At 38.3% G+C, this 27,153-nt stretch overlaps 1 protein-coding gene across 10 annotated transcripts in view; it reads left to right on the top strand.

Annotated features, from left to right (window-relative positions):
- RALGAPA2 (Ral GTPase activating protein catalytic subunit alpha 2) overlaps positions 1-27,153 on the top strand; it is a 327,019-nt gene that overhangs the window by 101,006 nt on the left and 198,860 nt on the right. For all 10 annotated transcript variants that reach the window (XR_012018147.1, XR_012018153.1, XR_012018148.1 and 7 more), the window contains 6 exons: positions 7,896-8,063; positions 8,833-8,970; positions 10,672-10,820; positions 15,061-15,172; positions 21,067-21,304; positions 23,929-24,093. Coding sequence is in view for 2 of the 10 variants with exons in the window: in XM_072799835.1 (XP_072655936.1) it covers positions 7,896-8,063; positions 8,833-8,970; positions 10,672-10,820; positions 15,061-15,172; positions 21,067-21,304; positions 23,929-24,093 (970 nt within the window). In the remaining 8 variants the exon portion in view is untranslated. The remainder of the gene's footprint in view (positions 1-7,895; positions 8,064-8,832; positions 8,971-10,671; positions 10,821-15,060; positions 15,173-21,066; positions 21,305-23,928; positions 24,094-27,153) is intronic.

The following is a 27,153-nucleotide window of genomic DNA, read 5'->3' on the forward strand; positions in this document are numbered from 1 at the left end:
TTCCTTCCTTTTCCTTTGACCATGGTTAGCAGCATGCTCCCTGGAGCCCCACATCTGTGTCATCTCTTTATGAACTATACTGTATATGTCATGCTGCCAAACATTCGTTTATCAAGAGTCCATGATTTAAAAATCTACCCTATTCTCTCCATTAATGTTGCCCTATTGTGTTCCTGTTGTACACATGGAAGGTACTTGGTACTATTTAATTTGAGTTGAAATCATCAAGGTCTTAGGTCTTAGAGGGCATATAATAGAGAGTAGAGGCCATATATACTTAATAGAGTAAAGGACCAGATAATATTTCAGGCCTTGATCACGTGGGCTCTGTTGCAGTTACTCAGCTCTGCCTTCATAATGAGAAAGCAGCCATGGACAGTATGTAACAAAGAAACATGGCTGTGTTCCTAAAGAACTTTATTTTTGAAAATCACCTGGCAGGCTGGATTTGGATGATATGCCATAGTTTTCAGACCCTGATCTGTAGCAGTGTTTTATTTTTTTAATTTTTAAAGATGTTATTTATTTATTCATGAAGACACACACACACAGAGGCAGAGACGCAGGGAGCCTGGTATAGGACTCAATCCCGGGACTCCAGGACCATGCCCTGGGCAGAAGGCAGGCGCTAAACCACTGAGCCACCCAGGGATCCCCTGTAGTAGTGTTTTAAATTCTTTATGCCAGTGCCTACTACAAGACTAGATATGACTGACAAAGCTTATGAATTTTGCACAAGAGATACATGCTAGATTGATGTGGTTTTACCTTTATTGTGTAAATTGTTAATTTATCATACTAACAGTTCTGTCTGTATCCATTATTGCATTGCACACTTGCCAAGAGCATGCTCTATATTCTGCATTCCATTTAGTCCCAAATCCAATCTAAATTCTGTTCTGAAGTAGCTTGGGTCATGTAGGTAACTGCAGACTACTTATGATTGAACTTCTTAGACATCTTTGCACTGTGAAGCCAAAAAACATTTTACTTAAATTTTATATTTATTTTTCATCAAATCTAATTTGAAAGCATATATGTAATATTTAAAATATGAATGTTGGGTATGTTTTTTTGGGGGGGTATGTTAAAATACTAAGTAGAGATGCTTGAAGGGGCATGGATTTTAACATTGCGTTCTATTGCCCTCTTGTGGTCAATGAGGAATTTTTATTTTCTGGATGGCAAAAACGTAATTTCTAGTGATTTCTTTTTTGATTTTAAAGTATTCAGAGACTATTTATTATTTAGGCCTAAAGGCAATTAAAGTTTAAAATGTACATTGCATAAGTGCATATTCTCAGTGAAGAGGTAAGATGTGTGTGTATGCACCAGAGAGCGGTGTGTGATGGCAGAAGATGAGATGTCCATGTGTGTGATGTGGGAGTGAATGCTGATGAGGGGCCCCAGGGGCAGAGAGGCTCATGACAGGGGCTGACCGTGCAAGTCTCCTTGGACTGGTTGGCCCAGTCAGTTGCAGGCAGTGGAAATAACTGAGGGGATATGAGGTTCATTGGCACTCAGGGCAGCCTCAGCTTACTGCTGCCATCAGCACGCAGATTAGCAGTGAGTGCTAGAGGCTTCAGGTGGGGCAGTTTTGGTCTCGGGGTTGCCTTGCCCTGTTGGAAACTTGGCTTCTTACCAGTGTTTTTCCAACTACTTGTTGTAGGTCATGAAATCAACTTATCAAAAGCCAGTATTTTAAAAAAATAATTGAATAGAATAAAATAGAATAGACCAAAACATTTCAGAGTGCACTGTATGTTGTAAGGATTAGCATTTCTTTGTGAAACTTCTAAAACATTTATTTATGTATAATCTGTATACAGATGCATATATGCTTCTGTAAAATGTCTTACTTAGGTTATGAGTCTGAAACATTCAAAATACTGCTCTGAGCATTAGTTGTTGATTAGGTTGTTTTCTTTGTTGTTGGTTTTGTTTTAAAGAATAATGTTATATATATATTTTTAAAGTACTCATTAGGTAAACACAGTCTCAAGCAAATCACTCAAAATACTACTGTTACACAACCACTATCAATGTTAGGAGAATCTCATTCCAGGTATTTCTATGTATGTATATTTGGTGCTGGCCTGGCTAGCTAGATGAGCAGATAAGAGACTGGCAGAGTGGAGGTGGGTAAGGCAGGATATAAACAGGGAGCGGCCTGGCAGACAGTAGGGCTTACAGATGAGCTGATAGACAAAAACAAACTGGCAGGCAGGCATGGAACATCAGACAGGTGGGTGTAAACAGGCCAGCTGGCAGAGGTGGAAGTGAGTAGGGAGGTGTAGATGGACAGGTATGTAGGTGCAGACAGATAGGCAGACAGAGAATTTGGCCTACAGTTATAGGCGGACAGGCAGCCAGCCAGCCATGGATGGGTAGATGTAAAACCAGACAGGTTGACTGAGGTGAAGGCAGTGGCAAGGGGCGGGTATATGGAAGTGCTAGGGTAAGGATGAGGGACTGACAGTGGATTCTTTAATTCTTAAGATTCTTTACTGCATTTTTTTTCTTTAGTGCATTTTTAATGAAGAGCTCTGAATTTTATTTTATTTGAATTTAACAGAAGAAAAGAAAATAAAGTGAAACAGAATTCTCAAAATTCAAATAAACATTCCTTTATCACAGGAAATATTAACATCTAAAAGTTTTATCTATAATGAGAAGATTATAATCACATTAAGGTGATGGAAACACTTTTTAGCCCCATGGTATAATTTTAGATAGCACTTACTAATTTCTTAACAAATCTGAAGAAATTATCAGCCTTCTAAGCCTCCTCTCCCCATCCACTTATTTTATTCTATAGTAAATTTATAGCCTAAATTTACCATTATTTGCAGTCAGTTTTGAAATCCTAATGTGCAGAGTTGTTTAGTATTGGTTCTGAATGTAGAGAGATGCTTTCCTCACTGTCCTCAGTCCTAACATGCTTGCTTTAATGGACTTCTTGGATGGCCTTATTTTATCATTGAGTGGGTGTTTTCAAGTAGGTGTCCCTGAGTTCCTTTATGATGAGGAATATTTTCCTTTTGCCTTTCCACATGAACAGCAGTTTAGCTGGATATAATAATTTCAAGTCATTCTTTTTATCAATTAGGAATTTGCAAGTTAAAACTTCTAGAGCTTTCAGTATGGATACCTTCAACATGTTTAAAGTAATAAAAGACAAGCTTGAAAATGTTTCCAGGAAACCGGAAATTATAACACATGACTAAGCAGATGTAAACAATAAAAAAAAATAGAACTTCTAGAAATGAAAAAAATTTAATAATTGAAATAGTAAAGGAAAACCTCAGTGGTAACTTTAATAGCAGATTAGGTACAGCAGAGGACAGAATAAATGGGATGACAGATCTGAAGAAATTATCCTGAGGGTCCCTCAGAGAGACAAAGATGAAAAATATGAGAGATTGAGACATGGAGAGTAAATACAGTGAGAAGGTAGGAAGCATGTGTTCTATTCTCTATCATTATTTTTTGTCTGTTGTTCTGGAAGTTACTGAGACTATTCTGCTATGACTATGGATTGGTCTATTCTCTTTTTAAAGTCCATCAGTATTTGATATGTACACATACATAAACATAATATATATAAAAATATATATTTTATAATTTTTAGTTTCAGTACAGATTCACAAATGTTCTATGTCCTTTGAATTGAATCTTTTATCAGTTAGAATTTTTCCTCTTTATCTTTAGTATGGTGTTTTTTTCTTTTTGTTTGTTTGTTTGTTTTTTTTTTTTGCCTCAGTCTTCCCTATTCTTTTTTTTTTTTTTTTTAGTCTTCCCTATTCTTAATATAGCTCTACCAGTTTTCTTTTGGTTAGTGTTTGCATGGGATATATCACTTTCTAACTTTTTACTTTTAATCTTCCCATATCCATATGTTTTGGATGTTCTCTTATAAATGGCATACGGTCTTTTTAAGTCTTTAAAATCAAACCTTAAATTTTCTGTCTTTTGATTGGAGAATTATTCTCTTTACATTTGGCATAACAAGTACTGTAATTGTGTTTAAGTTTACTATCTTTCTAGTTATCTTGAATTCTCTCAAGCTGACTATTTTTAGCATCCCATTTTTCTCCTCTAGTTTAGTATTTTACACTCATCTGTCATATTTTAATTGTTAACATCCCTAACTTAAAATCTAGCATTAATTTCAACCTTCACCCTGTAAGTATGCACTCTAGTTCCATTTATTCCTTCTCCGTTCATATGCCCCTGCTATGTACAGATTTTCCTCAACTCATGATGCAGTTAACGTCCTGATAAACCCATCATAGGTTGAAAATATCATAAGTCAAAAATGCATTTAATACACCTACCAAACATAATGGCTTAACCTCACCTACCTTGAACATGCTCAGAACACTTACTTTTTAGCCTTCATTGGGCAAAGTCATCTGACATAAAGCCTGGCTTATAATAAAGTCTTAAATATCTCATGTAACTTATTGAATACCATAGTGGAAGTGAAAAACAGAGTGGTTATATGGGTATAAAATGGTTGTAAGTCTATCAGTTGTTTATCCTTGTGATCCCAGGGCTGACCGGGAGCTGTAGCCACTGCCACTGCCCCTCAACATGAGTGTCCTACTCTCATATTCCTAGCTCAGGGAAAGATCAAAATTCAAAATTGAAAGTACAGTTTCTACTGAATATGCATTACTTTCGTAATGTCGTAAGGTTAAAAAATTCTAAGTTGGACCATTAATATAGCTCTCCTAGTTGAGGACCGTCTATATTTAAAATCCATAGTATGAATATATGTATAATATGTATTATTTATATATATACATATATCATCTCTTTCAGAACTATTATTTTATCAAGTTTTATTCTTAGTATTCATATATATTCATATATACATTTTATTAATTTAGATTTATCCAAAAAATTACCCTTTTATTGTATTTTATTTCTTCCTGAATCTCTAATCCAGGATTATTTTCTTTCTGCCTAAAGAACAACTTTTAGTATTTCCCCTAGATCAGATCACCTGGTAAAAGATTTTCTCGTGGTTTTTCTTTTTTTATCTGAAAATTTCTCTATTTTGCTTTCGTTTTTCAAGTGCATTTGTCTGGATACTGAATTCTACATGGGCAGCTGTTTTCTCTCTGCACATTGAATATTTGTTCCATTGTTTCTTTGAGAAGTCATGTGAGGTCATTTCCTTTGGAGGAAATGTCTCTTTTTTCCTTTGGAAGCTTTTAAGATTTTCTGATTGTTCTTGGTTTTTAGCAGTTTTACTGTAATGTACTCTGTATTTACCCTGCTTGTGTTTGTGATTCTTGAACCTGTGGATTGATATCTTTTACCAATTTTGGCAAAATTCTCAGCTATTCTTTCCCCAAATACTATTTCTGCCCCCTTTTGCTAATCTTCTTTCCTTGTGCATCTGCAGCCATGCATAGAATAAGCTTTTCATTTTGTTCTATATCTTGCCTTCCCTTCTGAATTAACCATCCTTTCATCTCACTGTGCTTCAGTCTGGGTGTTTCCTTTTGATTTTTCATCCAGTTTTCAGCCATGTCCTTTCTGTTGTCAACCCATAAACACTGATTTTTAATTTTGGTTATTTTTCAATTCCATTTACATTTCTTTTTGAAATTTTCTTTATCCTGATCTATGTGTTTAAAGTATTGTCTGGTTTTTACTGTGATTTTGTTAATATTGACTCTTCTCATATTTCTGATTTTTATTTTTTTATTTCTGATTTTTAAATTAATATGCTACATATTAATCAGACAGTTCATACAAATAATTTGTGTTTTACTATTATTTTCCTACAGAGAAAAATTGTTTGCTTCCTGGGAGGAGGGTAACATGATATACCTTCATTTTGGATTTGGGTTACCTCATTGTCTATATTTGTCAAAACTCATCATGAGATGAGTCCACTTAAGATTTGTGCATTTCATTATTTATAAATTTTATGTTAAGTACCATAAAAAATTTTGAACTCTAGTCAGTGATATGCATTAGGTATGAAATAATTAGGTGTGAAATGTACTGATGTCTGCATCAAATTTCTTTGAAATGCATCAAAAATAAAATGGATTGAAACAAGGCTAAATAGGGGTGGATTGACAGATATATGGTAAAGCAAATCTAGCAAATGCTAATGGTAGAATCTAGGGGGTGGTATGTGAATATGCACTATAAAAGTATTTCTACTTTTTTGTATGTGTGAGAGTATTTGTAATAAAATTTGGAATAAAATCAGAGTGGGACACCACTGTACTTTGTCATACCCTTCTTGTCTTTGTTGATCTTCTTTGAGATACAAGTCAGAATATTTGTTACATTGATACATTGCAGTCTTGCTAGAACACAGACTCCTCTATTGTGGAATTCGATGTGACATGACCACCATCAATGGAAATTTGTATATTGTGTGAACCCTTGTTTTTTTTTTTTTTTTTTTTTTTTAAGATTTTATTTATTTATTCATGAGAGACACAGAGAGAAAGAGAGGCAGAGACACAGGCAGAGGGAGAAGCAGGCTCCATGCAGGGAGCTCGACATGGGACTCGATCCCGGGTCTCCAGGATCATACCTCAGGCTGCAGGCCGTGCTAAGCCCCTGAGCCACCGGGGCCACCCTGAACCCTTGTTATACTGAAATCTGCCTGTAATTGGATGCTGTGGTATGAACATTAAGGACAGTATTAAATCTCTGAACCTTGAGATCAAGACCTAGAATCATCACTTAACTAACTTTGGAACCTTGAAAAAGATCTCAAGTGTGCTAAGCCTCATCTTAATTCCTCATCTGTGGAATGACAGCATTTGCTATAGTATTGAGTTCCTCTCCTTTGTATTTACCCCTCAGACAGAAATATTCCTTAGAGCTGATACTCAAAAAGCAAATACATTTCTCCCTTACCTTTTTGTTTATATTTTTGGAATCTTATTAAATCAAAATTCTTACGTGCATGTGTGTAAAGACCTTCTTTAATGTTAAAAAGTTTATGAGGTGCCTTTGTGGCTCAGTTGGTTAAGGCTTGGGCTCTTGGTTTGGGCTCAAGTTGTGATCTCAGTATTGTTACATTGAGCCCCATATCAGGCTCTGTGCTCAGCGCTGAAGTCTACTTCTCCCTCTCCTTCGATCTCTGCCCCTTCCCCTGCTGTGCACATATTCTCTCTCTCTCTCTCTCTCTCTCTCTCTCTCTCTCCAATAAATTTTAAAAACCTTTAAAACAAAAGTTCATGTAAATATGTACAATGCTACAGCTGGCCAGGGGCTCTCTTTATTGTTGGTGTCTGTACTCACTTGTGTGCTGGTGAATGTTGGCTCTCCGAAAAGGAAGGTAAGGTGGAAGGGAGGGAGGGAAAAAAGAAGGAAGGAAGAGAAAAACAAAGGGAAAAATAAAACAAAGATAAAAAAGGCTCCAATTGGTAGCATTGCCAACTTCTGCGGTAAATCCTCCCTCTGTCACCTGCATGACATCCCTGAACATGGAGTTAGGAAGAGGCAGGACAGCTGGCTGCAGCTGGCTGCAGTAGTGTGTCTGTTGTCTTATGATCACTTTCTAATTCATTGAATTCATTCATGATCACGTCTAATTCATTCCTAGTTGTAAAACTATTATTGCTTATATAGCCAATTAAAGTATCTGTATAGGTACAGATACGGCTATTTTTGTGAAAAAAAAATCATTCAGAATGAAGAAGTTATTTTTAAATTGCATGACATTTCCTGGCCCAACTGAAAATGCCTTTTTTCCTCAGACAATTTGGTGTGCACAAAACCTGTCTGGCCCTGTATGTTTCAAAGGAAAGTCTGCAATTGGTGATGGTGATTGGAAATGTCTGTTATATGTCTGTTATAGTGACGTGAACAGGTGTGGAGTTCAAGGGAGCCTTCTCTTTTTATTTTAGGCATTTTTGTTGCCTTCCTGTGACATAGCTGTAACAAGGAAGGTAGTTCAAGTGTATAGAAAGTGGATCCTCCAGGACAAACCTGTGTTCATGGAAGAACCAGATAAAAAAGAAATTGAACAAGAAGATGCTGAAAAATTAGGATTTTCAGAAACTGACAACAAAGAGGTAGTGTGTTATCAATTGTTGTTTCTGTACACATATTTTAGCAAAGTATACAGTCAGTCAAGGGTGCCAATCAGTGGGACATGGGCAGGTGGGTCTCTTTTATCATGTGATGCTCTCAAGTTGCTGAGTTCTGTGAGGACCTGCTTCAGTGAAGCTGTTTCTGGGCTCTATTCAAGATCATTGGTTACCTCCTAAACCTCAGGGTAGGTACATATGTGCATTGCAGCTTCATTATTCACTGTTGCAGAAGAGTTGTTTTATAAACCATCGTATTTTACACGGCTCTGTATGAGACTGAAAATGTCACTATCTTAGGATTGACATGTTTAAGTAAATAGCATTTGAGAAACTAAATTTAGCATGTTTTGGCAGTCTATTCTTATGTAGTGGCCTATTCTAGAGCAGTTAGGATGTTACACACTTGCAAGGTCTACACCAATAACAAGTGCTATCTCCATTAATAAAGCCTCACTGCAGAGTGGGCAGTATCCTCAGAGTGAGTGCTGTTGGAATGGAACTTTCAGTCCTGGTGAGGTAAAGCTCACATTTTAAAGGTCTGTGTTACAGACTCATTCAGTCATTGGACCTTTGTTTATTCAGCACATACTAAACACTAGGCACTATTTTAGGTGCTGGAGATGGTGAACAAAATTGAAAAAAGACCCCCCCTCCTAAAACCTATATTCTTATGAATTTTGGTGAGTGTAAGGAATTATCTATGTAAACATGTACTTCCCCCCCTCCATTAACTGATTTTTATATTCTAAAGACTTCATCTGAAAGTTCTCGTCATAAGCGATCTTCCAGTTGGGGACGAACATACTCCTTCACGAGTGCAGTGAGCAGAGGATGTGTGACAGAAGAGGAAAATAAGAACGTGAAAGCTGGAGCCCAGGCTATGCTGCAGGTAGTGGCCAGCCAGAGACACAAAGACCTCCAATTGGAGTCAATTTGAACATTTTCTTTATTGTGATCATGTCATATAAAATACATTGATATTTTGATCTGTCAGTTCTCATTCTGAGTTTTCTTCCTGACTGCTCACCTTCAATTTATAAAGATTTTTTTTTTTCTAGTCAAAGGGGACCTATGAGATGGTTGCAGTTTTCTGAGAGGGATTATTATGCATCGAATGTGAAATTACTGAGATCCAAATCTTGAAAAGTATCTTCTGAACACATATGGGCATTTAGTCACCTGGACTCTAATTTGCAAGACAGGCATGATGATTATATGATCTTATAGGGAATATTCTTAAAAACTGCCTGTTTATGAATAATGATTACAAATGCTCTAATTTTAAAATATTTATCTGAGTGGGCATATAAAATAGAACCAGTGCCATTTGGGAACATTGGAAAGAACTTTTGGCTGATCACTTAATCTTCCCAGACCTCAGGATTTTATCTCAAAAATGGGGATTGGGAAATTGATAACCTATTGGTTCCCATCTAGGTTGAAGGTTATTAGGATTGTAAGTGCCTAAAACAGAGTGCCTCTTTCCCCTGCTCCCTGGCGCCCCACCCTCCACCTCATATCCACTTTTCTAGCCTCCCACACAGAAGCCAGTCCTGGATGGCTTGCCTGTTGCCCAGTTTTCAGTGACGTCATCGGTCTCTCGATAAGATTCTTTGTCATGGTATCCTTTTTGCATTCAGGTTCATTAGCAGTTTAATACTCTGTAACTATTGAGTTTTCTTGTTCAGTGAAAATCAGCAAATAATCTGAAATTAAAATCAAGATGATTTTACTTGACTAGTTTCAAAGAACTTTGGTGCCTGTTATTAGTAAAATCTATACCCTCACCAGAGAAGTGCATGCAGGAGTCCCTGCCCTGTGTCCCACTTGGAGCACAAGGACAGAACAGACTAGATTCGGGCTTCTCAGTTTTCTACTGAAATGCCCCTGCCAGTAGAGGACAGTGAACTTGTATCCTAAAGGTCTGAGGTAGAGTATAGAGCAGTCAGCTGACTATCAAAATTTTTAAAAATCTGTTTTTATCCCAAAAATTCACTTAGGTTTATATTCTATTGCATAATATAGTTCTCCTATTAAAAGTATATGCTCATGGAAGCTGTGCAGTGTTGATCATGTGGCATTGCCTGTTTCCAGGCTCCCTAGGAATCTACACCCCTGTTGGGTGTCAGTGGTGCTTTCTGTCAGCAAACTTCATATGCTGGGAGATTCAACAATAATCAGATGTTTTTTTCCATTCAGTGTAGACCACTGCTCTTCTTCTTCTCCCCTGTCCCCCACCCCAAAATTTCTCACCCAGAAGCAGTGAGCCTTTCACTGCTTTCCCCCTTTTCCTTTGAAGAATGTCAAAAAGAAATCTTCAAAAGCTTTCTGATTCATAAATTTTCTGAAGTTGCAATGTTAACATGTATCAATTTTTTTTCTAAGAAAGCTCTTTCAGGTATCTCAGGTAATTCTAAGAGAATCAATTAAAAAAAATCTTGAGTATGTGTTGGTACCACTTGCCTTACTTGAAATAACTCAAAGGTGATCCCTCAGTAGAAGGAAATTAATACCATTATCTTTAAGAAAAATTTGTTCAGATTTATATGTTTAATTTAAATTTTCTAATGTAAAATGTGTTGTTTTCAAGGTATTTTTGACAAACGCAGCAAACGTCTTTTTGCTGGAACCATGTCCTGAAGTTCCCATGCTCTTGAAAGAACAAGTCGATGCTTGTAAAGCTGTTTTGATTATTTTTAGGCGCATGATAATGGAGCTTACAATGAATAAAAAGACATGGTAAGTTTATTTCAAATTAATACTGTAAAACAGATGTTTCTGTTTTTCAACATAATAATTAAAATGTTAAAGCCTCCACTTACTGATGGCTTTATAAAGTTAACAATAAGATGATAATCAATCTTTTGTAACAGTTTCTGTGAATTCTGAAGAAGGTAAGTATCCAGTACTTTGATGGTTTATTTTTATTATAGGCTTTAAAAATGTTACTGAATTAAAAGTAGTCATATTACTTAATAGTAGATTTTTCCATTTTAAACTGTCATCAGACTGCTTTGTGGAAAAGTAATAAAAGTGGTGTTTTATAATATCGTTCTTCATAAGCCCAGGAGAAGTTGTTAATTGCTCTGAAATGCTGTTAACTGATTTTTATTGCTTCAAATTTGAAGTTTTAAATTCACTTTGGAAAAACAATTATTTTTTAAATGACATTGTCAGAATGGCTAAATAAATAGTACCGTCAAACATATAGTGGCGTCATGAAAATGTGCTTATGAGAAATGTTTTCTTTTTTATCCTTTGTTTTTGTTTGGTGTCTGTGTCTAGAATATCCCTGAAAGTAAACAGTGCAGTAGGTTTTTCCCATGCCCTGTCCCATAAGGAAGGCATCACTCCAGTTTAGGAGGTGTTTTTCAGACATTCTCAGTAACAGAGACCTCAGAGCCGCTCTGTACTCCTCTTTCTTCATGTCCCCCAGTTGTGGTTGTAAAATGCCTCTCCAGCCTGTCCTTTGCGTGTTTCTCCCAGCTGGCACGGCCTGTGAGCGGCCTGGCTGGGCTCAGCCCTGCTGTCAGGATGTGATTTTTGGCCTCTGTGCTCAGTGCACAGGGCTGCTGCAGACCAGCACTGGTGGCCCCTTCTCTCATGGAAATCCTCGGTGGGGCCCCGTTACCAAGCCTGGGTTCTGGATGTTTTTTCTGGATATCTTTGAGTCAGCACTGGGGGTGCTTTGGAAAGCTCTGTGTGTGCATCTGAAAGCGTGCAAATGAGATAGGACTGAGCTGGCCAGAGCCTCTGGGGCTGTGGAGTCCAGCCTGTTTCTTTCTCAGTTGAGGGGAGTGTGGGCCTCAAGAAATCCTGTCAGACAGCAGGTTCACTGGTACAGAAACCACAGGAATCAAATAATTATTTGAAGGTGTAAACTCTAGAGTCATCTTTTGCAGACTTTTAAACATAGGACTTCTTGCCAAGAAGCAGTTAAAGCTGGAAATATTACTGTGATGAACAATATGATTTAAACAGAGTTAAATGCTGTATCAGAACATTGAAAGTAATGAGAAATGCTGGTATGCTTACAACAGAAGCATCTGCTTCTTGATAGTATAGTTACAGTAATAGCATTTTTGATGTTTTTTTTTCTTTGAAAACTATGAATTCAGTTCACTTTTGTATCAGTAGTATTTTGATAGTTTTGATAATTTTTTGGTGAAAATCCTAAGACAAAATTAAGCAATTCGTCTCTGTTCTTTTACAATTCAGAAATTTCCAGGTAAAAGTATTAAAAAACCCACCCCAGTTTATAGAAATATTTGAAAATACCAAAAAATAGTAGCACATAGAAAGGGATGTAACCTGTTTCCCCAGCAGATTATTGTATGCATTTTTGTGCCAGGCAATCCCTGAATTCTCTTCCTCCCTTCTTTCATGCAGTACATGACTACTGAGCTCTTGCTGTGAGGATATAGGGTGAACTAGACAGACTGAGGAACAGAATGAACATAGAAGCAGTTTAAGTGAAGCTGGGGAAGAGTACAGAGTGGTGGCTTGAGGAAATATCGAGGTGTCCAGGAAGACCTTTGTCTTCCCTGGAGGGGTTGAATAGCACCCTGAGGGCAGGGAGGGAGGGGCCAGGGGGACATCTGAGCATAGAGCTTCTCATAGAAGGAACAGCAAGTAGCGGGGCTCCTGGGTGGCTTAGTGGTTGAACATCTGCCTTTGGCTCAGGACATGGTCCCAGAGTCCTGGGATCGAGTCCCACATCGAGCTCCCTTCAAGAAGCTTGCTTCTCCCTCTGCCTATGTCTCTGTCTCTCTCTGTATCTCTCATGAATAAATAAATAAAATCTTAAAAAAAAAAAAAAAGCAAGTAGCAAGTGTGATGTGTTCTAGGCCAGTTAGAGAAGGAGAGGGAGACTGGGAGGGGATGGAACTGGGGCCAACCAGAGCCAGCTTGTGTGGGGCCTTCCTCGCAGGCTGCAGGACGGACACCAGCTACTCTTCTGTGTGTGCACAGGAGTGTGACACAATCCAGTTTACGTTTCCAGAAGATTTCTCTGGCTTCCTCTGGAGGAGAGACGGTGCTGGGTGTGAGGGTTGGTGCACAAAATCCATAGCAATAGATGATGGCAACTTAGATTAAGACTGTAGCCAGGAAAGTGCTAAGAAGCAGTCCTGGAATAGTGAGCGGCAGCATTGTGTGAATGGTTACTGCCTGTGTGAAAAGAAGGGGACAAAGTCTGTAATAAAGAGTGCAGGAAATCCTGTTCCTTAGTGCAGGGATAGCACATATGCATAATTTCCTGTGTTCCTGTGGAAGTTTTATACTCTTGGAGCAGTTGTTCTTTGAGGAGAAGGGACCAAAAATCAATGTTTCACAAAATAAAAAGAAAGAAGCTGGAGTCAACACCTTTGGGAAAGATTTTTCCAAACTGGAGACGATTTTTTCAAATTCATTTTCTTCCAGAAGACTATGTGGCGATTTCATGGCTTGCTAAGCTTTCATAGGTTCAGAGATTAAATTAACCCTGTGTCTTTGTCGTTATTGCTTTGGTCAGGTTTGCATTTTTTTAGAAAGATTTATTTACCTATTTATTTGAGAGAACGTGTATGAGGGGTGGGAGGGGTGGAGGGAGGGGGAGAGAGAGAGAGAGAGAGAGAGAGAGAAAATCTCAAGCAGACTCCCTGCTGAGTGTGGAGCCTGATGCAGGGCACAATCCCACAACCCTGTGATCATGACCTGAGCCGAAACCAAGAGTCAGACGCTCAACCAGCTGAGCTACCCAGATGCCCCCAAGTTTGCGTTTTTTGATAGCAGTTCCCATGACTGAGGTTTTATGTGAAAATTATTACGTCTCTTGTTTTCATCATGTTCATAAGATGGGTATGTAACCATTCATGTGGAAAGGACTGTCCTTTGTTGTTTGAAGCACATGTAAATATGAGCAGGCAGTGCTGATGCCAAGGCCTAGATAAAGGTCTGGGTACCCTGAATGGGTGAGAGACATGCTGTCCCCAGCTCTGCACCATTTCTTCCCTCATTTTCCTCTAAGCTGTCTGCTCCATTCTTGTGTGCCTACATCTCCCATGACTTGACAGCTTTTCTTATTCCATGCTTCCAGAGCCCATCGACAGTGTACAGCACAAGCAAACAACTAGAACAAAGTTCCAAATGTATGCTAACAGATAACACTGGGAGGAAAATCAAATGGGGTCAGCTATAAATAGGGTAGGAAACCCTATTTGTAGACATCATTGTACCATGAGAAGCTTAACGAGATTCAATGTCATGTTAAGAGAAAATACTGTTTCAATATGTGGAAGTACGAGAAAAGTGTGAAGGAACTATGATTTTGGAGATCTCATGATCTGACCTGGACTGAATTACTTTGTCCAGTCCCCAGTCTTATCATTAACGAGCATGTAGGCCAAGGAGAAAGTTGCAAAGATGAATGAACAGTTAGTGTACAAGGCCTCGAAGGGGAAGTTACAGGGGGTGTTTTCCCTCAAAACAAACAGACCTCTCTTACATACAAAAGATATGTGTTCTTGGTTTGCATAGAATTCAAGAAAGGGAAAGATAAGCAAACACTCTGATGTGAAGAATGTAACTTAGCTGTGAGAAATAAAATTGCCCCTTCAGCTGTGCTGAAGAACTTACTACTATTAACATAATTAGCGGTGTTAATGTGTCTTCAGTGCCCTTGTGCAGATCAAGCATCTTCCAGGCACCAAACTTTGTGCCTCAGGATGACCAACAGTGACCTTTCCAAACCCCCTACCTGTTTTATCCTGTTTATTGATGTGAGTTTAAGTCACATGTTTTTTGAACTTCGGTGACATAAGGTAGTTTATTTTGATAAAATATGGCATTCATTATGTAATTGGCATTCAGATTATTAATACTTTTGAGTAATACATGATTATCATTGTTGCTGAATTCATAAGAGAATTTCTTGTATCTATAAATTAAAGTGAGTCGGAGACGTGATTAATAACGTGAGCTTTTATTTTGGGTGGCCCAGGGAACAGATGTTGCAAATACTACTCAGGATAACAGAAGCTGTCATGCAGAAGCCAAAGGATAAACAAATAAAGGATTTGTTTGCTCAGAGCTTGGCAGGGTTACTGTTTAGGGTAAGTCTATTTTATTAAAACACTGCAAATGCAAAAAATGAACCATATTTTATAGTAAAATAATTTTAATCATTGAGAATTTTAAGAGTAAAATTAAACTATAGATTTCTTGAAATTTCATTTAAAATTTCCTTTTTAGCTTTGTCTTAAAGGTTGTAATCTATTCTTTACTATTAGTGGTTAGTTATACTCTGGTTTCTCTTCAGATCAAATAAATCTTTCACTTTTTACTATTAGTGCTTGGCTTCTTTTAGGCCTTCCCACCTGTCTGCCATTTACTTCCTCGAGGTTGGTAGAAGTTAGGAAGACAATAAAAACTGATGTCCTTGGTGGAGGGCCAGGTGGATTTGAGGAAGTAAAAGGAAATGGAAACACAGGGATGGGGATAAGGTCACGGAGCGATTCAGGCTGGAAATAAAAGTGTAAGAGTCATTAGTATATTGGACTATGTGTTTGAAGCCACAGGACTGGATGGGATCACCATGGAGAGATTTTGTGTCCTAAAGAGGAGAAGGCCATTTCCATGGTTGGTGGAGGAGAGGAACCATCCAAAGATGGTGAGAAAGGTTGGCCAGGGAACTGGGGGGGGAAACTAGAGGAGCATGTGTCTGCACACTGGAGATAAGGATTGGGCAAGAGGAGAATGGCTGGTTGACACTGGCTTTGACAAGATGTTGATGGTTGAGAATATTCTAGGTGAATGAGGCTCCCTTGGAGTGGATGGAAGAGAAAATGAGAGCTGGGCAGTAGAAATAGCAAGTATAGTTAAGGCTTTATGGAGTGGGAGAGAGGAGGGGAAGGGGAGATAGTTGAGTGGGCAGCATGCATGGAAGCCAGAGTTTAGGTGAGTGGTTTTAAAGTCTGTTCGCTTGCAGTGAGAAGGGTCCAGTAAGGACAGCCTGGGGGAGAGAAAGGAGAACTACAGAAGTAAAGTCCTAGATAAGGTAAGTGGGACTGGGCTGGCCTCAGGTAGAAGCAGAGAGCCAAGGAGATGGCTGTTTCTCTTACATCTCACAGAGTGAGAAGGGTCAAGAACCCAAGTAGTCTGGCATCATCCCGAGGGGAAGAGAACAGGAGGCAGATGATGAACTAACTGCATAGGAAGTAGAAGTTTTAAAGGGTCCTGAGTGCAGTAGCCTCTTGCAGCATTGCTCTGGAAAGCACTAGCATTTATGGGATACACAGAATTAATAAAGCATTTCTGAAAGAGAGCAGTGTGAAAGGACTCTGGAAAAGTGTAACATTCTTTTTTTTTTTTTTTTTTTTTAGTGTAACATTCTATACAAATAGAGGCATAGTACAATAGATGGGCTGGCTTTGAGTAATTTGGTGGAAGATAGTATGGTGAATATGAGCTAGAAGTGACAGTTATAGGGAGGAGAAGTCAACTTCCCCCCTTCAGTTGACTTGAAGGTAGTTTTGGAGGATATATACTAAGAGCATATCTAGAATATAGGTAGAAAATGGAGGGTGACGCAAAGAGAAACTAGTTCTCTAAATAAGGTTGTATATTCCCACTGTAACACAAGAGAACCCAACTGTTCATATTAATTTTTAATAATTTAACATGATCAAATGATCTTGGCTTGAAAAATATATGAGAGGCTGCAGAAATAATTGGTATGTACTCACTTGCCTCCTGAGTAGTATTGAATCACTCTTAACTCTGATTGCCTTGCCTAGTTATTAGGTAAAGGAAGTAGTCTACACATCATTTTGTGTGTGTCCAGCCTTTCCTCAAGGGTGGTACTGACCACTTGCTTTGCTTCCCTCCTGGAGTATAGACACTCTGCTCACTTAGCTCTGACTCTCCTGGAAAGTTTCATGATCACCTTCTCATTTCTTCTATCCCTGCTGGGACTGGGGCTGCCAAGTGACATGGACTAAAGACAGGCTCTGGCTACTGGGTGCCTGGGCCTCATTCATCACCAGTTGTCTGGCCTTGCATCTATGGGTTGTGATGGAATTAGAGCAAGAACTTGTCACCAAATTAAGCAAGAATCTATTGTGGAGTTGTTATTTTTTGGTTTATTTGGTTAGTTTTGGTTTGGGAGAAAAATACCCTTATTAATGGAGAATCTTGTCAGATTTGAAAAATTAGTTTTAAGTCTATGAGTATTAATTATTTTGATGTCATCTTTCTTTTGGAATGGTTAGATGGATCAAAAATAATCTTTAAATTAAGAAGCAACCATAAAATAGTGGAGAGAGGATGACCTTTTTGGAAGTAGACAGATTCTGAGTTTTGATGCAGAATCCTCTGGTACATCCTGGCTGTGCAGCCTTGAGCAAGTCACTTCACCTTTCTAAGTCTCTTCCTAATCTATCACGATCAGGAGAGAAGTCCTTCTGACCTTTCAGAGTTGTCATAAGAATCAGAGCAGGTTCATCTGGGATTTATAATCATATGTTGAACTCCCCAAGCCCTTTTGTGAGATCCAAGAAAAGAGAAAGAATGTGAAAGGTCTGGATAGCTCTGCCAGGAAATCAAGTGGGCATCATCTGAATTTCATATAAAATTAAATGTGCCATTTAAATTATTATCTGTTCATGTAGAATGTCTACAATTGCCAGATGCTTGATTTTTAAAATTTTTGAATAAAGAATCTATTAAAGGGGACAGGAAGTTCTGAGCTGCCATTATCCTTTTATCTTTTTAAAAAATATCCTCTAGTATTTAGTTTCTTCTCTCAGTAGATAACTTGAATTGGCAAATCTTCAAATGATAGTTGGATTTTATTTAAATATCTGCCAGATGATGCTCTTTGCCATAAGCGATGTTTAAATCTGTTATCAGTGCTAAATAGGATCTTATGCTTGAAGCTCTGACAGTATATTAGGAAACCTGGACTATGGGTCCCTCTACTCGCAGTACTTAGAATTATATAGTCCCCTAGGTGTGGTGAAGAGAGGTAGCAAGTGGTTGATTAGGAAACATATGAAAAGAAAAGGAGTGCTTTCAGAACAGATATATTTGTTTATACAACTTATTTGCCAGGATATATTTGATAAAACATAAGTTTCAGTGCTGCAGGAACTTTGGAGATGCTCTTATTCAGCTTTTTGCTTTTAACCAAAAAATGACTCCAGAAAAGCCAAGTAAATAGCCCAGCTCATACATCAAATTAGTGACAGAACCCAAGGTCTGGAGCTCTCTCTTTCCCTCTTCCTAGATGAGAGGAGAAACCTCCTCTCATTTACTGAGAGAGCAGCCTGCCTTCATGGGCAAAAATGTATCACCCATCTGCCCCACACTAATTGTCAACAGTTTTACTCTAGGTTCAAGTGTTGTTAGCTGTGACTTATGGATGATGATAATGATTCGTCAGCTCTGTGTATGTTTGTGAGATTTGCTAAGATGAATTTAATAAGCTGCAAGAAGTCTGTTCTGTCCTTGTTTTATAATTAGTAAAGTGACACCAGTGCAAGATTCTCAGGACAGGGCATCTTCTACCACACAAAAACTCTGCTTTTAACCTGAGGCTAGTGCTGTAACCAGAAGTTAGGCTGACCGCTGGCAGCATTGCCGGTCTCTCCTTTCTCCTCTTAATCTGCTAAGATTCTCTTTTTGATCTACTCTTTATTTTATTGTGCCTATGTACTTTATGGTAATGCCTTTAAACTCATTTTGAAAACAGGAATGTAAAGTAGAATAAACAGGAGGTGGCATTTTAGTCATAATAAATATATATAAGGTCTTAGTAATAAGAAATGATAAAATCATTTTAGCTTTTTCTTTTGCATTGTTCTTTCGCATTAATCCATCTTAGAATTGTATTTTAAGTATGAATGTTTAAAACCTTGTTTTCAATATATTTAATGATTTTAGCTCAACTTTCACATTTTTACCCTCTCAAAAAGTGTGGTAAATGTGAATTGAAACATAGAAAACAGATATATTGCATAAGGGTCACTTTAAATATGATTTCTCAGTGGTCAGAATAGACCTATTTACAGACTGTTTTCTATTTCTCAAAGTTTTCCTATGTGTATGCTAAAGAAAAATTTCTCTTGTAATTAAAAAGCCAATTTGCCCCTATTCCATGCATAGGACAGCTCCCATCGACTGTGGGAGTCTATTTGCATCTAGGGTGGGTAGAAATATTTGCAGGTTGGCACTTTAAAGAGAACATTTAGTTCTGACAACAGATCAGGGAAGTTATATAGACTTTGGTTAACTCTGCCCTGTAGTAAGATTAGGAAAGCCCTTGGGGCTCACCTGAGATGGACTTGGCACTTCTTTCAAGGCAGATATATTTTTATTTGAATTTTAAAGGATGTGAAGTATTTTGGCAGAGGTAAGGAACTAGGCAGTTTCAAAAGTAAGGAAATACATAGAATATATGCATAATTGTCTGGTAGGGTTGCCCATGTGGCTACTCATAGTGCCATGGACCATAAGGCTAGAGGAAGGACATAGAGAAGTGAATGGACTCCTATGGAAAGTGCTCTGATAGGGAGATGGAGACAGTTGTGGGAATGGAGGTTACTTACTGGAAGCTGGGTGGGGTGGCAGTTAGGGATGCCTTGGAGGAAATAATGTCCACATTGTGACCTGAAGAATGGGAGTTAAAGAGGCAAAAAAGAAAGGGAAGCGAGGAATGAAGACTGCATGCAAAGTCCAGGAGCAGGAGAGACCAGGTCGAGAGACTGAAAGAATCTCAGTGGAAGAATTGAATTCTTTTTACTATTATGCTATGTAAACAAGTGCTTGCAGAACATGCAAGTAGAGCTGTCTAGCATGCAGATAGACAAGGTCAGGAAACTAAAGAGGTCTGGGCTGAACATGAGATTCAAAAGTCAACCATATATAGATGTTAACTGGAGCCATGAGAGTGGAGACCAGAACCCTGGCAGAGGTGGAGTGGCATAGGAAGGTAGAAAGCTAGAGCACTTGGCTGACTGGGAGATGAGGAGGTGCACACACAGTGAGCGTGGAACATTCTTTCAAGAAATTTGGCTTTAAAAGTTCTAGTTGGGGGCAGGTGGGGCAGATCTGGGCTCAAGGGAACTTTTTGGTTTGTTTTTAAGATGAGGTAGACTTGGAGCATGTTTAAATACCGATGGAGAGGAGCTGCAGAAGTAGAATAGACTGAAGGAAAAGGAGAGGCAGGGTTAATGGAAACAAAGGTCAAGGAGGAGGCTCAGAGCAGAGGTGAGAAACAAGCATAGAAGAGTGGGAGCCCCTCTCTACTTACAGCCTGCAAATGAAAGAGAAGCTGGGCAAACACCTGTGCCTTGTGAGTAAAAGTTGAGGGCATTCTTGTTTAATGGGTTCTGTTTTCTCTCAAGTCTGCAGTGAGTTCATCTGCTAAAAAACAGGGAGGATTTGGTGGGGCTGGAGTTTTACATATTGAAAAGGAGGCTAGAAGCAGCTATTGTAGAGAAAGAGAGCAAGAAATAGAATAGTTGGGATCCCTGGGTGGCTCAGCGGTTTAGCATCTGCCTTTGGCCCAGGGCGTGATCCTGGAGACCCAGGATGGAGTCCCACATCAGGCTCCCTGCATGGAGTCTGCTTCTCCCTCTGCCTGTATCTCTGCCTCTCTCTCTCTTTCTTTCTCTCTATCTCTCTCATGAATAAATAAATAAAATATTTTTAAAAAAAGAAATAGAATAGTTCTAAGAGCTTTGTCTTCGCCCCAGTTATGTCCAGGACTAGCCACAGGCACTAGAGGGATTTTTGAATCAGTAGCTTTGTTCATAATCATGACTGATTTCTCAGTAGCTCAGATTCTAGTGACAGTTGATCAAATGAATTGTGAGAAATAAAAAAAACAAGATCAAGTACTTTTTAAAGTTCATTTTAATGATAGTAATTTAAAATATTTTGTTGAAAGACCATTCTTCTTCCAAATGAGGGCAATTCAATTCTCTTGTTGGTTGGTTGGTTTTAGACACTTATGGTGGCATGGATCCGAGCAAACCTCTGTGTGTACATTTCTCGAGAGCTCTGGGATGACTTCCTTAGGGTGCTGTCCTCCCTCACGGAATGGGAAGAACTCATAAATGAGTGGGCCAACATCATGGACTCCTTGACAGCAGTGCTTGCGAGAACTGTTTACGGAGTTGAGATGACAAACCTACCTCTGGACAAATTAAGTGAACAGAAGGAAAAGAAGCAGCGAGGCAAAGGTACTTCTCTCTTGCAAGATAACACCAGATATCTGAGACTGAGGAGGAGTGTGTGTTTATACACATAGGCAATTATTGCATGGAATTTCATGGTAAAAAGAACCAGCCATACAGGTGGTATCTTTTTAATAGTGGCATTGAATTGTGTTTCATAGCACTCTGTCCTCTTAAAGAGAATGACGAATTTATGAAGAGGCTGTGGATGAAGAAGGAAGATGAAGGAGAGTAGCAGTAGTAGCAACAACAACAACAACAATAATAACATCTTATGCTTGAATATATTCTCTTTCTTTACCCTCATGGTAACTTCTGAGGTGGATACTACCATCCCAGTATCACAGACTGAGAAACTGAAGTATAGAGTCCATGGTGATGGACTCATTCGAGGTACATAGCTAAGAAGTGGGAAAGCCAGAAATAAAAGGTAGGCAAGTTCCAATTCAAGACAGCATCCTAGAAAAACGTATTCACTGCCTGCCTAGGAAAGGTGGAAACATTCTGAATGTTTCAAATGGGAGTCATTTTGGCTTTTTTGTGTTTCTGGGTAAAAATTGTTTTGAGACCGAGAGATCAAGGTGGAAAATGTCATTGGTGGTTTCTATTGGGGACAACAATTTGTCTTCAGTACTATTAAGGCTGTGACATAGTCCTTGGATTAATTCACTTGTACTCTTATCTATTATGTAAAGATTTTGAGGCAGTTCATAGAAGTTCCTGCAATACAATAGATAAAATGCATAAGAACACTGGGGCAAAATTAAAGGGGGTGGAATTGCGGGAGAGGTTATAATGCCAGAATGAATGCCGGAGAGCCTCATATATTTGCTGGGGAGGTGGGAGGTGGGGCAAGATTAGATTTGACTCTGATCTTCACAGAGCAGAGGATCACAAATTGCAAAAGGTGAAAATAATCCACAGTTTAGGTGGTACGTAGCTTTTCCTGGTCCTAAGACCTGAGAGGAATTTTTCCTCCAAAGATTCATAAAGTGAGGACGCCTGGGTGGCTCAGCGGTTGAGCGTCTGCCTTTGGCCCAGGGCATGATCCTGGAGACCCTGGATCGAGTCCCACATTGGGCTCCCTGCATGGAGCCTGCTTCTCCCTCCTCTGCCTCTCTCTCTCTCTGTGTCTCTCATGAATAAATAAATAAAATATTTAAAAAAAAAGATTCATAAAGTGTATGTTGCTTGCTGTGGTAGACTATAGCCCCAACAATAGCCTTATTATAGATTGTATCAGTTTTCCCTTTCCCTGTATGACAGATCACTCTAAAACATAGTGGCTTCAAGTAATAGCCAGTTGTTTAGATCATGATTTAATGAGTTGGCAATTTGGATTGGACTCAGTTGGGCAGTTCTTCTGCTGGATTCACTTCTGTGTTTGCAGTCAGTTAGGCTGTGAAATAATCAGTTAGGCAGCTCTGGCAGTGGAAGATGGAGGGGAGGACGTGGCTGTGTACCTTTCATCTCCCAGCAGGCTAGCTCAGGCTTTTTGTGTAAGGGGTTCTAGGAGCAGTAATAGGGCAAACCTAGATTTTCAAGTGCGTTTCAAATCTCTGCTTGCTTAGTTTTGCTACCAGAGTAAGTCATGTGATGAAGCCCAGGGTCATTGTGGGAGAGGACAACAGAGGATGTGAATGTGGGGAGATGTGAACCACTTATGATTACTTAACCATACAGACATGTGATTGACGTGACTGATTCTTATAGTATCTTTGTTGCAGTCTGTGAGAGGTTGTTTTTATTTATAGGGAGGTAAAAAATTTGAGAAACACTATTTACGGAACGATAACAGAATGGATTTAATTATTTAATGATTATGGCAGATATTTCTGATTTATCTATTATATTGAAAGGAATATAAAAAGTGATTTAATTATTTGTTATGGAAATACCTGTCCTCTACACACTGGACTTGGTGGAAACAAAATACACTCTCAGGAACCTGGGTGTGAAAATGAACCATAGATAATAGCCGCTGGCCACATCATACCTGTGCAGAAGTCTCTGCCTCATTCTCTTTTCCCGTGTATTTATTTTGGATCCTTAACTACTCACTTGAAATATTTGACCAGAGCTATATAAGAAGAAAGCAGAGAAGTTGTACCTATTTTTTTTTAATTTTTATTTATTTATGATAGTCACAGAGAGAGAGAGAGAGAGAGAGGCAGAGACACAGGCAGAGGGAGAAGCAGGCTCCATGCACCCGGAGCCCGATGTGGGATTCGATCCCGGGTCTCCAGGATCGTGCCCTGGGCCAAAGGCAGGCGCCAAACCGCTGCGCCACCCAGGGATCCCCCAGTTGTACCTAATTTTAAAAAAAGATTTCATTTGTTTATTCATGAGAGAGATAGAGAGAGGCAGACACAGGTAGAGGGAGAAGCAGGCTCCCTGTGGGGAACCCAATGTGGGACTCGATCCCAGGACCCCAGGATCATGACCTGAGCCAAAGGCAAACACTCAGCCACTGAGCCACCCAGATGCCCCAGTCGTACCTAATTTTGCAACAAGAAAATCTGCTAATTACATATAGTTGTATTTATGAAATTTGCTGAGCAACACAGGCTGTGTAATGAAAGATAACAAATCCAGCTTTTAGATTATTTTTCTTGTCTTATCCTTATCAGGCTGTGTTCTGGATTCTCAGAAAGGAACCACTGTGGGGAGGTCCTTTTCTCTCAGCTGGCGGAGCCACCCAGATGTGACTGAGCCGATGCGATCTAGGAGTGCCACCACATCTGGGGCACCAGGAGTTGAGAAAGCAAGAAATATCGTTCGCCAAAAAGCAACCGGTAAATGTTTACTTAAATATTTCTCTAAGGTCTAGTTGCTATCTAAAATGGATTTATAGGAATAAAATATTTAAAAAATTTTAAAATTCCACTCCCCTTCCCTCCAGTGAATTTGAGGTTATAATTACATTTAAAATAAATTTATCTGAGCTTCCCATAGTTTTTCACTTCAGTAATATCATGCTGTTATAATCAATATTCAGCATGTTGACTACAGAAAGTCACAATATCTTCTGGTCATAAACCAGAGTCATTTACACTCAACATAGTTTACAGTGCTCAGTAAAGGCTTCATACAGATGGCTTAGAATCCTGTTGGAGTTCTTATGAAAATATACTGTAACCCTATCTAATGTTGTCTGCCATAGCATTTGTTGGTAATAATCACTTTATTTACATTCACCTCCCATTCACCTCTTCTGCTTTCCTTCATCCTCTCCCCTGAGGAGAGACTCAGTTACTGATAATAGGCACCTTTAGGGAAGGCTTACTCAGTGATTTCTATTCTCATTCCAACTCTTTAAAAACCCCTTTCTTCCACCATTGGATCAGAGCAGAAGTTTGTGACAAAGTGGCATCCTGCCTGAGCTGCCCAGACTCTCTGATACCCCTTACAACCTTTGAATTGTAATGATAATAAAAGTGATCATTCAAAACACTGTATAGAACTTTCCTTTCACGTTTAATGAGCAGTAAACTGGGGTGCCTGGGTAGCTCAGTTGGTTGAGCATCTGCCTTTGGCTTGGGGTCTTGGTCCCAGGACCCTGGGATTGGGCCCCACCTTGGGCTCCCCACTTGGCAGGAAGCCTGATTCTCCCTCTGCCTCTGCCTGCCATCCCCCTGCTCGTGCTTTCTCTCTGTCAAATAAATAAATAAAAATCTAAAAAATAATAATGACAGCAAACCATTATATACTGTATGCTCCTTATTCCCTACTTGGCCAAAACACAGCCTTAGAAGAGATTGCATTTTAGTTATTCAACAGGTGTTTTAGAACAACAATATGGTAGTGGCACCCATAGTGCTCTCAGTAAGCCTTGATGTCTTTATGCCAGTGAGCTTCTGTGCTTAAGTGTTCTCAGGTGTCTGAAAAGCCATTGTATTGCATCATTAAGAACTTCTACAAAATTGTTTTAAAGGTGTCTTAGACTATGTCACTTAAAAGTCATAAATCTGGCCTTGTAGGATTAATTAAATTAAAAACACTTGGAACCATAACCTTTAAAAGATAACAAGAGCTATTGAGTTGGATGGATCTATCTAAGGTAATACTTCATGTATTTTGCACATACATAGTTCCTTTTTTTTCATAGTTCCTTTTTTTAAAAAAAGATTTTATTTCTTAGTAACCTCCATACCCATCATGGGGCTCAAACCCACAACCCCAAGATCAAGAATTGCATGCTCCACTCTGTAGTGTATTTCCTATTTTATTTTACATTTTTGTCTTTTTAGTTGCCTGTGAAAACAAGTCTCTGAAGATTTTACTATATCATGCTGTTTTATAAAATTAATTTATATAGACTATTAGTTTTACTCATTTCTCTTATTTTTACATTGTGTAATAATTCACCTTTCCATCTTTTAGAAAGGTTCAGAATACTTTGATGGTAGATTTTCATTTGTGTGAAGGCCACCTCTTAATGAGAGAACAGTAGCTCAGAAAGTTAGTTTTTGCCACTTTTAGCATTAAAGTATTTATTATGGAAGACCCATTGAAAGTGACTTTTTTTCCTAATCCCAGTATAAGAGTAATTTAAGATTATTATAATTTGCCTCACAGATTACATTTAGATTGAGAAAATTTCAGTGATGGTGGCAAGATGGAAATAATAAGATAAGCAGTTGCAGAGTAGGGAAATGATAATTTAACAGAATGAACTAGTTTGCAACTTAAAAAAAACTGATGAGAGTCTTCCAAAGAATTATAAAGGAAAACTCTGATTGTGAATGATGCTTAAATTTTAAATGTCTAAAATGAGTGATTAAAGCAAGTCAATTTCTACACACAAAAAAAATTTTTAAGTTTTATTATTTCTAAAATATTTAGTGATCAGTTTTGAAAAAATGCAATCATTTGATTTATAAAAGGAAAGCTCTTTCAAACACCTCTGACATTGAGAGATGAACACCTCTTTTAAGAAATTTGAAGTAAGTCAGTTTGACATTGACACAGAAGTCATTTTCCCTTAAATATTATCTTAGTCATTTGTGAAGTGTATTGTAATCACATTACAGATAGACCTTTAGACGTGGGAATTAGAACTGGGAATTTTGACAGCTAGAGAACGGGGCCAGAAGAGGCATAATAAAGAAGTAAAAGGTTTGTTTTGCCCTTTGCAAATGTGTCATTCTCGTTTGTATTTGTATTTCATTAATGCAAAATAAAATTATGTAAGAACAAACAAGTAAACTTTTATATTTTAAGGTGTAAAACTGATCTTACTGATGGTAGTTACATATATATGAGGTGTATTCTCTTCCTGCATTTATCCTTTTTCTCAAATGTTCATTTCATTAGCAGTCTTTTGAAAACTTAAGAACATCATAAAGTTCATACTAAGAAATTATAGATTCAATAAGCATGAAATGTATTATAAAAGGATGGGTTTCATGGAGATTTTTGCCTTTTTTTTCCTCAATATCAAATCTTTTAATGTTATCTTGACTTTAATGTTTTCCTGAGGTTTTAGGATATTTAATTTACCAAGTGATTTGCTTGAATACAGTCACCTCTCAGCAAACCAATTTTTGAATTATTTATTATTTATAGAACAATTTTAATCTTAGGCTAGATTTTTCACTCCCTCCCTATGGTCTTTTCATATGTGTGTCCTTTAGGAAGGGAAAATTGATTGTAGTGTCTGCCCAAATAAACAACCCAAATGTAAGGAAAAAAGGAAGGCTAAACATGTAAAGCATTCTAAAATAAGATTGATTATTTGTGAATTGTCCATTCTCCCATGGCATCAGAATGGTTGAAGGTAAGCTGTATTTAGAGACTACAGCTAAATACTCTGCTTTGTACTGATTTCTTTAAAGTATAAAATGACCTCCTTT

Source organism: Canis lupus, chromosome 26 (genome assembly GCF_048164855.1).
Source record: "Canis lupus baileyi chromosome 26, mCanLup2.hap1, whole genome shotgun sequence".
In the NCBI taxonomy this organism is placed as follows: domain Eukaryota; kingdom Metazoa; phylum Chordata; class Mammalia; order Carnivora; family Canidae; genus Canis; species Canis lupus.